The sequence below is a fragment of the Neoarius graeffei genome, chromosome 3 (genome assembly GCF_027579695.1).
Source record: "Neoarius graeffei isolate fNeoGra1 chromosome 3, fNeoGra1.pri, whole genome shotgun sequence".
Lineage (NCBI taxonomy): Eukaryota > Metazoa > Chordata > Actinopteri > Siluriformes > Ariidae > Neoarius > Neoarius graeffei.
This window is the reverse complement of record NC_083571.1, coordinates 66640169-66653907: the sequence shown is the minus strand read 5'-3', so window position 1 is coordinate 66653907 and position 13739 is coordinate 66640169. Positions and strand designations below refer to the sequence as shown.

The following is a 13739-nucleotide window of genomic DNA, read 5'->3' as shown; positions in this document are numbered from 1 at the left end:
ATGTTACGTTTAGGTACGCAGCCCTACCCTGCAAGCTCTGCTTCCTTCTCCATTTCATGTTAGTATATTTTAAGGCTGGTGTCCTCGTCTCGTCTCGTTTTGATTTTCCTTCTTGAAATACGGTGCATTTGTTTTCTGTCATGATAGATTTTATTTCACATTAATGTTTATCACATGAATGTTTATGAATTAACTTTCGACTTTGCTAACTTTAGACAGCCAATGTATAGTTCACATCACTTCGCTAAATTGCCCCCATGTTTCAAATGATAACTGTAAAACTGGTGTGATTCGTGACAGATTAGTCTCAGAAAACATTTGAGCCAATTGTTTGGATTTACCGTGTCATGCCTAATTTGCATAGGATTAAGAAAATCTTACTTCGAATGTCGCATGTCAGGTTTTCACTTAATGGCGACGTGTCGCACTCATACAGCACAATCAAAACATAGCATGATTGTAGTGTTAGAGCTAGTCTTTCCGGCTCGTTCTCCGCTTTGTCTCTCATCTCTGTCCTGAATCAGTCAGAGCCTCCAGACGAATGCTCGTGTTCTGCACTTGTGTTCTTTGCTGACTGTGCTCTTGTTTTCCTTTAAGGTCTGGCACACCTGATGATGGGAGACCAAGGTAGGTTCTTTGTTCCCTGATCGCTGTTCCTTCTCTCACTCATCCTCATCTTGCCTTTGCTCCTCATTTGTGTCATTGGTTTCACTGTACACTGAAGGAATTAAAAAGCTCAGACTCTCACATCCTCACTGAGATCCTAAATGCTTTTGGGCTGCATGTTCTACTCTGAGAGAGATCGGAACCAGAGAACCACAGCTGTGGGGCAGGGGTATGATGTTCATGGTTCTCTGGAGAGTAAATGGGATTGGGGTTGAATTTACATCTTTGTTTATATTGTTAGTGCATCTTTACTTCATGAATGGCTTTCCTACAGTTGTTTTCATGTGAATGGAAATCAGTCGTAGCCTTAAATAGGAGCCAAGCCCATCACTTTCCGCAACCAGATACAAGTTTCTCAAAAAAATTCTTCAGGTTTTGCAAAGATCATCATTAAATGGTGAAGCGAGCATAACTCGAACATTCAATGCTCTCTCTCTCTCTCTCTCTCTCTCTCTCTCTAAGCTAAGGTAGCCTAAACTGTATGATTCACCTGAGGGTTCCTGAGGGGTCCTTTGGATTGTTGGAGCTTAATTGCTTCCCTCTCAAGAACTTTTAAGTATCCTTGGGCAATGTTCATGGACATCAGATTGAGCATTGAGCATTATTGTAGCCAAGCCCATCAGTTCCATTAACAAAGATTATTGTTGAATGGTAGAGCGAGCATCACTTTGAACACGTTCTCTCCCAGCTAAGAAAACTTCAACGTTGCGTTTATGAAAACAAAAGTTCCTCCATAGAAACAAATGAAAGAACCTTTTTGGGTTCTATGGTTAACCTGTTTTCTCCAGGAGTGCACTAGTACTTATAAATAAATTCATTCATGTTCATGAGCATTAAATTGTAGCCTAGAACTGATTCATCATTTGATCAACCAATCAGGGTTGCGCTCTCCAAAGATTATTGTTAAATGGTAGTGTGAGCATCACGTTCAACACGTGCTCTCCAAACTAAGGCTACGTTTACATTAGACCGTATCTGTCTCGTTTTCTTCGCGGATGCACTGTCCGTTTACATTAAACCGCCTGGAAACGCCGGGAAACGGGAATCCGCCAGCGTCCACGTATTCAATCCAGATCGTGTCAGCTCCGGTGCTGTGTAAACATTCAGAATATGCGGATACGCTGTGCTGAGCTCTAGCTGGCATCTCATTGGACAACGTCACTGTGACATCCACCTTCCTGATTCGCTGGTGTTGGTCATGTGATGCGACTGCTGAAAAACGGCGCGGACTTCCGCCTTGTATCACCTTTCATTAAAGAGTATAAAAGTATGAAAATACTGCAAATACTGATGCAAATACTGCCCAATGTGTAGTTATGATTGTCTTTAGGCTTGCCATCCTTCCAGTTGCAAGTGGTAAGTGATATGCGCTGGGATCACACACACAGCGGCTCAGTCCCGAATCACAGCTTGTTCACTTCACTCATGTGCTCTGTGAGCTGCGCAAGGCCGGAGTGCGCACCCTCCAGAGGGCACTTGCTGTTCAGGGCGGAGTGATTTGGAGCGCAGGATGCCTGCGGAGCCGAGCGTATCCGTGTATTGGTATTGCTGTGTGCACGCAAATCGTGTATTGGTGTTGCTGTGTGCACACTAATCGTTTTAAAAACGTTAATCTGATGATCCGCTGATACGGTCTAATGTAAACATGGGCTAAGATGATCTCAAGCACAGCTTTGTGGAAATTCAGCTTATGTTTTCTTTATTTACTCATTACCTTGGAAAAAAATTCTCTGAAGCTCTAAGAAAAAAGGGTTCCTTGGATAGTTAAGGCTCCGAGGTGTCCAGAAAGTCTTGAATGTAACCCTTTAATTCCTGAAAGTGTAGCTCATCATTTTGATTTTAGCATTATGTTTTTAATTTGATTTGTTCAATACATTGTGAAAACTTGTTCTTCTACACTCTTAAAGAAGGTTCCTCAATGGTTCTTTGAATAGTTTTCTTTTTCTTTCTTAAGAAACTTGCTTTCATAAGGAAAAACCCTCTGTTATACGGTTCCTCCAGAAGAACAAGCTCAAGAACCTTTAAGGTTTCTGGATTTGACCCATTTTCCCCAAGAATGTACCGATACTTTTTCAGTGTTCATGAATGTTCTCAAAGATTCTCAAAGATCATTGTTGAAATGGTCGAGCAAGCAACACTCTTTCAACCAAATCAGATTATCTCGACTTGAGGATGTTTTTAGGAAAGTGTTCTCCAAGAACAGAAATGCGGCAAGCAGTACAATACTCTCAAAAGGTTCCACTGGGAAAAGGAAAAAAAAAACACTCCACCATTAACAGGTTCTTCAGTTTGTTCTTCTAGGGCAGGCTTTAACAGAGGTAGTAGACCTAGTAAGAAGAAAGGAACCCTTGAGGAAGCTTTTTTTTTTCTAGGCGTCGAGGTAATTATGCCTTGTTTTATTGCATGTGGCAGTAGAATGAATATGTCATCCTCACTTTAGCTTTCCACTTTCCACTACATTCATTTCATCATGGCTGTATTTTACCTTCATCTCCCCCACTTTAACCTCATAACACAACCATGACTTATGGATCTTCTTCTCTCCCTTTCCCTTTGCTTGTCCTTTCTCTGGGCTCTGCTTCCTCTGTGGAACCATGTCATCAAATTTCATAGGTAAAAGTAAAGGTACTGAACCTCTTTTTTTTGTCTCATTTTGTTCTCATTCCCTGTGCTGTGTTCATGATCTTGTGTATCTCGATAAAGTGCTAAAAATGTCTATAGCAAAGTTGAGCTGAACTTTCCAAGCATAAGAAAATGAAGGTAGGTGCTCTTGACAAATCTTTGGTCTGGCTTGAGGATTTTACAGTTTGTCATGTAGCATTATTCATAACGGCGATTGCCTTTCGGGTGGCGATTGCTCCTGCGGCTGCTCAGACTGGTAACTACTTACTCAATCACCGAGATGGGTTTTCAGGGAGCCCATCTCAGTGTGGAAAATGAGTAATTTTTTCCCTTCAATTGAGTGTTTCGTCACTGGAGGTAAGTGGCTGCACAAGATGTCTCTCGGCTCCACTCTCTAAAGACCGTTTTGAAAAAAAAAATGCAAATGGGTTCCCTGTGATTCTCAGTTAAAGGCAATAATTGTTCCCCACTTAGGATAATTAGCATCTGAGAAAACAATAGAGTCATGTCGGGTGCTTCGTTTATTTCAGAAATTCCATTCAGTTTTGTCTCTGAACATGAATTCTTTCTTATACAATGTTTAAAATCCAACTTGTATTTCCAATTTCCATAAAGTGTTTATATCCATGCACTAGTTTGTTTTATATGTCGTAAAGTTGTATTGGAAATCCAATATAAGAACTGAATGCAATGTTCATCACTTTCTCTCTCTCTCTCACACACACACACACACACACACACACACACATATATACACAGACAGAGAGATATGATAAATTGCATTTCATACATGTCAATAACCTAGGGTGACCAGATTTCCCGAGTCTAAAACCGGGACACTTTGCGTGTGACCATGATACTCGTGCACGCACACGCGTTTTGATGTAAACATGCGCCGGCTCAAACCATGGCTCAGACAGGTGCTTTTATCATTTTGTAGAAGCTCACTTTTATCAACATTTCAGAGAATAATCAAGTATTTTCTTGTTATCTACATGTACTTCTATCACAATTCAGTTCTCATCTCATCATTATCTCTAGCCGCTTTATCCTTCTACAGCAGGGGTGGGCAATTATTTTTTCCATGGGGCCACATGAGAAACAGAAAATTTTGTGGAGGGCCGGACCAAAAGGCTGAACTAAATTCTGCATAATATTAATTGTATTTCTTTATATAAAGCAGTAAATAACATTGTTTTTACAAGCTGCTAAGACTGGTAAGAGTATGGAAAAAACGAGGTTGCCTTACAAAAAATGTCATTTATTCAATCAAATTTCCCAAAACAATGGTTAACAAAATATGAACGTTTGTACCATTTTTTTTCAGTCACGTTCACCCCAAAACACAATAAAGACATCACAATATTGTCTTTCTACTCCAAATATCAAGCAAGATACATCATATTATAATAATGATGCCGTGTCGATTCGGTGTAGGTATCAGATCTACAGATCGGCTCGGGCTCCGGCGCCTGCTGGTGACATCACACAATGTGATTGGCTGGACCGTTTTAAGGATGACGTACAAGTTTGTGGTTGGTCTGGACAAATTACGGAAGTAGTTATCGCGGGATTAGGTTTCATGGGATTTCATGTCATGTTCATGTCGCGCGCATTGCGTTTTTGTTGAACACAACTTCAAAATAAAAGCAATGCACATTCAGTCCATGCATGAGGTAAAATTAGAAAATACGTTTATTTTGTAATTTCTAATTAACCTTACGCGGGCTGGTCAGAATGAACCAAAGGGCCGGATGCGGCCTGCGGGCCGTAAAATGCCCAGGTCTGTTCTACAGGGTCGCAGGCAAGCTGGAGCCTATCCCAGCTGACTACAGGCGAAAGGCGGGGTACACCCTGGACAAGTCGCCAGGTCATCACAGGGCTGACACATAGACACAGACAACCATTCACACTCACATTCACACCTACGCTCAACTTAGCAGGGTGTTTGCAGGCTTGAACAAGTTCAATTTAAGACTTTTTAAGACCATAGCAGGTTAAATTTAAGACTTATGCCGCACAAAAAAAAAAAAAGAAAATTGGGAGAGCCTGAATTACTTTCGAAATAACAAAATGTATTATCATTCACCAATGAACTCATTACATCCCTAGGGTGCGCTCTTGCATTAATGAGGAACTAAGTTGCAGTGGAGCCAAAGACATCCCGCAAATCACTTGAAGATGAGGCATTCGATTCCGTACGGTTTGCCTGTTGTAGCATTACAGTTTGCACGGAGTTAGCTGATGCACCGTCCCGAGATGTGCTTGGACCTGACAACGGTGAACAAAATTGAGTGATGGCACGCGATTGTTGCAGACTTTTATGGGCAGCCTGGTGCTTCTCCGCTTTCGCGTGCGATTCCAGTGCCCTTACACCCAGGGTGCTGAGTTTGAGTGTTCTTTTGCACAATGTGCAGTACGCCTCAAACGGATTGTTTGGTACACGTTTTAACCAGTCTACGAAATCATTGCGTTCAAGCCAGCAGTCGTTAAACTTGCATTTGCCCATTTTGCTACAAACCGTGACAATAGGGCTGTGCGATATGGGAAAAAATGAATATCACGATACATTTTCTCCATTTCACGATATACGATATATTTAAATCTCCTCTAAAGGACCCCATGAAATCTAACTTTTACTCTTTACCGCTTTCACTACAATCCCTGCAGATTAAATAACATTCTTGGTTAACTTTACAGGTGGTTTTCAACAACACATTTTACATTTTCATGTTAGTGATTAATCACAATTGAATTGAAATAAGACTATTTTTATTCAACAAAGATGTGGCACAAACTGAAAAAACAAACAATCTTGAAAATTGCAACAAAGGGGCAATACAATACAGAGCTGCTCAGAGCTCAAATCAATAAAGTGCAAGCTCAACAATGAGAGAGACATTTAGCCTAAATAAGAAAAGTGCTCATTCATTAAATTATTTTAAAAAATAGAGGTAGATCTCCAAGCTATTAACCTGACTACTGAGAACCACTGGAACATTCACAATAGAGAGAGAGATTGAGGGAGAGAAGAGAGAGCTCTGCAAAACATAATTTTTCTCTTTGCACACTTTTGAACTGAATGTTTTCTGGCTCTGCCTCTCAGGTGTGTATAATCCCGGTATTGCCTTCTCTGTAAAATGTCTGCGACTAGGCAACTCATATTTGGGATCGAGTGTGTTTAGTAATTTTTGGAAGCCTGGTTTTTCCACTATACTAATTGGGATCATGTCTTCGGCAATGAAGTTAGTGATTGCATCCGTTATAGCTCTCCATCTCTGACTCGGTTTCTCATATGGGGTGGCTTTGGAGAATGAGGCCGCTATGGTCATTTGTTTAGCTCTTGGGGGGGTTTAGCTCGTGGGCAAGTAGTTCGGAGTTTAAGAGACTCTTCATACTGTACCGGGTGAGTTTTAGGTGATGGAACATATTTGTCGTGCTGCTGCCTTTCGTGATGACAGGTTTTTTTGCACACTTTACAAACTGGCATTTGTTGTTCCATGTCCTCCTCGTGATATTCAAAAAATGCCAGATGACTGACCCCTTACTAATTCTTTTAGGAACCAGTTCGTCCGCTTCCATTTTTAATTTGTCGCTTACACGGTAGCCTACGCAAGATCAACGATTGCACGAACTGAGTCAGCGCTGTAAACCGGAACCAGGAAATCTTCCGCAGTGTTGCCAGATACTGCTAACGTTTTCCAGCCCAAAATATGTTCAAAACCTGCTAAAACGCACTTAAAACCACCCAATCTGGCAACACAATCGAAACTAGAAAATCTTCCCGGAAGTTCCTTTCAGCACCTAGATGCTAACCAATACCGGGTGACATCTAGGTGCTGAAAGGAACTTCCGGGAAGATTTTCTATGTGCAGAATAATTCTGCACGTAACCTAGGTCTTAAATTACCCAAATGAGATTTTAGACCAACAGTGCAAAATATCTCTGTATTTTAGACTTTTTTAGGCCTAAAATTGAAAATGTGTAATTTTAGATTTTTTTAGACTCCGCAGACACCCTGACTTAGAGTCACCAGTTAACCTAACCTGCATGTCTTTGGACTGTGGGGGAAACTGGAGCACCCGGAGGAAACCCACGCGGACACGGGGAGAACATGCAAACTCCGCACAGAAAGGCCCTCGCCGGCCACGGGGCTCGAACCCGGACCTTCTTGCTGTGAGGCGACAGCGCTAACCACTACACCACCATGCCGCCCCACAATTCAGTTAAAGTAAGAAAATCAGACAACAGATGTGATGATAGGGAATAGGCCAATAGCCTAAATTTCAACTGATTTATTTCACCTTTGTGAAAACGCCAAGAAAATGCATTGCTTGCATATTAACATCAACATTTTATGCGACGAACTTTTTTTTTAAACAATAGGCTATGCATTGTAACAGGAACGAGCGCATGAGCCTAATCGTTGTCACCTCCGAACCTTTACCCAAAATGCCTCTGTTTAATCTTAACCAGTGTAGGCTATTAACTATTTTGAAAACGTGAACCCTGAGTTGACAACAGCATCAAACAAGTCAAGACAATCTGTGATGCAGATTAAAGACACATGAAACAGATGAAAGACAACAAAAAAATGTTTCAGAAACACACCCACCCACCCTAAAGAAGATGCAATTTTATTGCATATATTTACATGATGAGTGAATTTGCTCCAGTAGCGCTTTATTGCCCGAGAGCCTGCTGTGAAACTGCGAGCAAGTATCGTCAAAATTGGCCTGGGTAATGAGCAAGGCTTTGAGAGTAGGCACGGTCATGCGATTCCTCTCGTCAGTCCAATGCTGCGTTCATGTGCTCTGGGAAGATGATATTTTCCAGTTGGGAAGTGGTATTTACCAGTGTGTTGTGTTCACATGCGTTTGTTGTTGTTGACAAATTAAAGATGGTGGACCAGATTCAAGTTAGCAATAGTTAGTTAGCTATCGTTAGCAATAGCGTCTGCTCTGGATAGGTAAAAACAAACCATAACAACACATTTTTAAACGAAACGGATTTCTAACGTATTATATTACACTTGTTAATGACGCAACATTGCATAGACACAAACTACCCACTAGTACTAGTAAAAAAAAACTTTAGTAGCGTACAATGCTTAACATTCAAGTGTCTTGTACCGCTCGCCGCCATGTTGAAAAGGTTAAAGTTCATCTCATCTCGGCAACTCGTGTATCAAAATTTTCTACGAGTTGCCCAGTGGAAAATACCACAAGAGGGGGCGTTCATGTGTGCTTTCCATGTCGGCGTTTGGTATTTACCATAATTCCCATAGCACATGAACGCAGCAAAAGTGTTGCTCATGAGTGAAAATATTCGCTCAACTGGAGCATTGGTGCCAGGTAGGTAAATGGCAAACTGGCAAAGCTGGCTGACATTGCTGTAAGGAATCTCCCTACTCTTGAAGTGCGTGAACATCTCCGCCCAGCGCTCATCCGTTCGGCATTGCCACTAGCGAAAAAAAAAACGTTATAATGTGGCCTCTATATTGCAAGATTGTACAAATAGATACATTGTAAGGTTGACTGTGCACACACGCACATTGATGCTGAATTGCTAGAAGCTTTATTGACATCTCATTGGCTATATATGATCGCTGTAACCGGGACAGTTTGTTAGTGTTTGGTGTAAACCGGGATATTTCAGTGTCCCGATGGACCTTTGTCGGGACTGGGGACACGCGACTCAAAATCGGGACTATCCTGGTCAAACCGGGACGTCTGGTCACGTTACAATAACCAGAACAGAAATGTTTTATCCTTTTTCGACACTAGCCATGCTCCACCCACTTGGAATCCTGGGTTCTTAGAAATGTTGTTGTCGACATGATTAGGTTAGCGAACTAGTAAACAATCTGGTGATGTAGACAGGATGAAGTTAACTAACAAGTAAACAAGATAGTGATTATAAACCTGAAGTTAGCAAACTAACAAACAACCAGGTGATGTAGACAGAATGAAGTTAGCTAATGAGTAAACGAGTTGGTGAAGTCGACATAATGAATTTAGCTAACTAGCAAAACTAACTGCTGACAATTTAGACAGGATGAAATTACCTGACTACCAAACAAGCTGAAGTAAACAGGCTGAATTAGCTAATGAGTAAACAAGATAGTGATTACAAACATGAAGTTAGCAAATTAACAAACAAGCTGGTGAAGTAGACATATAGTAATTTAACTAACTAGCAAAACTGCTGACAATTTAGACATGATGAAGTTAGCTAACTAGCAAACAAGCTGGTGAACTAAGCATGATGAAGTTAGCAAATGAGTAAACAACCTGGTGACGTGGATAGGATGAATTTAGCTAACGAGCAAAACTGCTGACAATTTAGACATCATGAAGTTAGCTTATGAGTAAAAAAGACAGTGATGTGGACAGAACAAAGCAATCCAGCTTCATGAATAAGATATGAAATATTCCTGGATCGTGGATCTGAGAGCCAGAGCAACAGCCTGCGTGATGATTTAACACATTTTATTTTCTCTCTCAGCTCTTCTGTTCCATCAGCCAAGTTCATTCTTGTCATCGTAGCTGCTGTATGCACGCCCATATGCTTTAGTAAATTTGAGTTTAATGACAGGCGTTGGATTTGATTGTCCAGCCTCGGGACATGATTTGCAAAGTGAACGTTCTTGGCACCAAATGCAATTTTCAGAGAAGGTTTGGCGGAGATATTTAATTTTTTTTTTTTTGTCAATTGAGACTCATTACATGTTCTGGATTTGCTGGAAAGCTTTTTATCCATCCATCCATCCATCCATCCATCCATCCATCCATACATACATACATACATCCAAGTCTTGGCTCATAATATTGGCCAGGTTCTTTTAATTTTATTTTCTAATTTCCTTTCAAGTGGCATCCACCGAAGAGATCTGATTAATTTAAAACAGAAGAGAGAGTTTTTAATGAAGTTATAGACAGTGAATCAGGTTGTTTTGCTGTCTGTAGAATCTGCCTCACTGGAGCTGAACTGGCCTCTCGCCGGTTCTCTCTGATCCATTAGAGGAGCAGAAGGAGAACCAGGAGGAGCCTCGGTCTCACTGCTGACTTAGCGCTGAGGACCAAACAGTGTGCACGTTCTGATTCTGCTTCATCATTAGCCACCTCGTGTCACTAATATACAGCCTACAAACATAAAGATCGCTGATGAACCACTTTATTTATTTAGCTTTGGCTTGATTTGTTTTGAGTTCAGGCCACAAAACTGAGCGGTGAGATTCCAGAAGTAAAATGGCATTTAACTTCACAAATTTGATTATTTGTGATAATATAAACCTGGTGATCAACTGACCCTGAGCTAATACATTAGCTAATGCGTCAGCACAAAAAGTCAGATAGTGTATTTGTATTTTTATGGACAGTTTCTGCTGGCTAGTGAAGGCTAGGTAGCTAACTAGCTAGCATTAAGGAATGTGAATGTATCTGACATGACATCATCATTTCAGCAAGTGAGTTAATGATTTTAACCAGCTAACAAAGTTTATGGTGATTTAGAATGAAGATAGCTAACTCGCAAATCGGATGGTGATTTATACAATATAAAGCTAGATCATTAGCAAACCTGCTGATGTTTAGGAAAGGTTAAATTTAGCTGACTAGCACACCATTTCTTGATTTAAACAGGATGAATTTAACGGAATAGTGAACCTGCTGATGATTTAGACAGGATGAAGTTAGCTAACTAGTGAACGTGTTGATGATTTAGACATGATAAACTCAGCTAAACAGCAAACTTATTTGTGATTGAGGATGAACTTGGCTAACTAGCGAACCTGATTTAGAAATGATAAAATTAGCTGATTAGCCCACTTTATACTGACATAAACAGGATAAATTGAGCGCAAAAGAAAGCCTGATTATGATTTAGACATGATAAAGTAAGCAAACAAGCTTACTTTATTTATCCTCAATCACAAGCTTAATGCTTGGGATTGAGGATAAATTTAGCTACAGGCCGAACATGCTGATGATTTAGACATGAGTAACCTACTTGTGATTCAGGATGAAGTTAGAAGAAGAAGAAACCTTTATTTGTCACATGCACACTTCAAGCAGGGGGCGGCGCGGTGGTGTAGTGGTTAGCGCTGTTGCCTCACAGCAAGAAGGTCCTGGGTTCGAGCCCCGGGGCCGGCGAGGGCCTTTCTGTGTGGAGTTTGCATGTTCTCCCCGTGTCCGCGTGGGTTTCCTCCGGGTGCTCCGGTTTCCCCCACAGTCCAAAGACATGCAGGTTAGGTTAACTGGTGACTCTAAATTGACCGTAGGTGTGAATGTGAGTGTGAATGGTTGTCTGTGTCTCTGTGTCAGCCCTGTGATGACCTGGCGACTTGTCCAGGGTGTACCCCACCTTTCGCCCGTAGTCAGCTGGGATAGGCTCCAGCTTGCCTGCGACCCTGTAGAAGGATAAAGCGGCTACAGATAATGAGATGAGATGAAAGTAAGCAAACAAGCTTACTTTATTTATCCTCAATCACAAGCTTAATGCTTGGGATTGAGGATAAATTTAGCTACAGGCCGAACATGCTGATGATTTAGACATGAGTAACCTACTTGTGATTCAGGATGAAGTTAGAAGAAGAAGAAACCTTTATTTGTCACATGCACACTTCAAGCAGGGGGCGGCACGGTGGTGTAGTGGTTAGCGCTGTCGCCTCACAGCAAGAAGGTCCGGGTTCGAGCCCCGTGGCCGGCGAGGGCCTTTCTGTGCGGAGTTTGCATGTTCTCCCCATGTCCGCGTGGGTTTCCTCCGGGTGCTCCAGTTTCCCCCACAGTCCAAAGACATGCAGGTTAGGTTAACTGGTGACTCTAAATTGACCGTAGGTGTGAATGTGAGTGTGAATGGTTGTCTGTGTCTATGTGTCAGCCCTGTGATGACCTGGCGACTTGTCCAGGGTGTACCCCGCCTTTCGCCCGTAGTCAGCTGGGATAGGCTCCAGCTTGCCTGCGACCCTGTAGAAGGATAAAGCGGCTAGAGATAATGAGATGATGAGACACTTCCAGCACAGTGAAATTCATCCTCTGCATTTAACCCATCTGAAGCAGTGAACACACACACACACACACACACACAGAGCAGTGGGCAGCCATACCAGAGTGCCCAGGGAGCAGTCAGGGGTTAAGTACCTTGCTCAAGGGCACTTCAACCCAAGGACACCCCACGTCAACCTAACTGCATGTCTTTGAACTGTGGGGGAAACCGGAGCACCCGGAGGAAACCCACGCAGACACGGGGAGAACATGCAAACTCCACATGCAAACTCCCCTGCCGGCTGCTGGGCTCGAACCCAGAACCTTCTTGCTGTGAGGCGACCGTGCTAACCACTACACCACCGTGCCGCCCAAAGTTAGCTAACTAGTGAATGTGCTGATGATTTAGACATTAGAAAATTCGCTAACTAGCAAATCAGTTTGTGATTTAAGATGAATTTAGCTCACTAGCGAACCTGCTGTTGATTTAGACATGATAAATTTAGCTGACTAGCACACTTTATAGTGATTTAAACAGGATGAATTTAGCAAACGAGCCAAGCTACTGATGACTTAAACAGGATAACACAATTGAAAGAAAAGCTTGAAGAAGAAAACAAAAAGTTACAGGGACAAAAAATTTAAAGCATGTACAGTAACGGGGGAAAAAAAGGAAAACCCGCTGTCCTGTTACATTATCTCAAGGGAGCCATACTGCTCTTCTTAAAAGCCACAGTAGCTCTGGTCAAACGAAGAAAAACAAAGAAGGAGGCATTAGAACCTGCAGCTTTGACATGAAGTGGACATCAGCATTCGCTCAGGATTCCACCAGCTCTCCTCGGAGCATGCTGTCAAGTTTGCGTAACCCTCGTCAGGTGGCACTGAAAAAGAAGCCGGGTCACTGGGTCCTGTTTCTCTCTCTCCTGCTCATGTTTTTCATTATGATAATAATGATTAGCTCCTGTTTAAGAGCTTCTCAAGGTCAGACATTATTACAGAGTTCGACCGCAGAGACCATGGAAAAACGGCTCTAATAGATTAGATTACATGTTAATTTTTCCCCTTAGCACATAGAAATAAACTGTTTAAATGGAAATTAACAGTAACAGAGAAGAATCGCAGTACTTTAGCCTAGAGCTACGTTGCCAAGTAGTGCGTAAAAGCTCAAAATATCACTCACAGGTTTGTATTAATGGGCTTGTTCTGATATGGTGCTGTTTCTGTGCACTGCATGTAAACTGAAGTTAATAATATAAACAGATTTTATTCTCCTATCCACGACTTTCCTGCGAGAGACATTGGGGGTTGCCATGGCACCCACCTCTCCCACATGCCGGGCTTTGATTTCTGGTTTGTCCAAGCAGATGAGGCTGAGGGAGCCGAACGTAGCCGAGTGGAGCTAGCTACGACAACTATGTTTTATTCAGAGGATAACATCTTTTTAAATTGTGTCTTTTTCTGGTTCAA

General features: G+C 41.9%; 1 protein-coding gene across 9 annotated transcripts in view; it reads left to right on the top strand.

The window, feature by feature from the left end:
- Positions 1 to 13739, top strand: part of LOC132883485 (neurexin-1a-like) — a 602912-nt gene that overhangs the window by 38078 nt on the left and 551095 nt on the right. For 2 of the 9 annotated variants that reach the window (XM_060917164.1, XM_060917168.1), the window contains 2 exons: positions 598 to 627; positions 3280 to 3291. The exons of 4 other annotated variants lie outside the window; for them this stretch is intronic. In XM_060917164.1, coding sequence (XP_060773147.1) covers positions 598 to 627; positions 3280 to 3291 — 42 coding nt within the window. Of the gene's footprint in view, positions 1 to 597; positions 632 to 3279; positions 3292 to 13739 lie in introns of all 9 variants that reach the window. 3 more of the 9 variants (XM_060917170.1, XM_060917166.1, XM_060917167.1) reach the window with 2 other exon arrangements.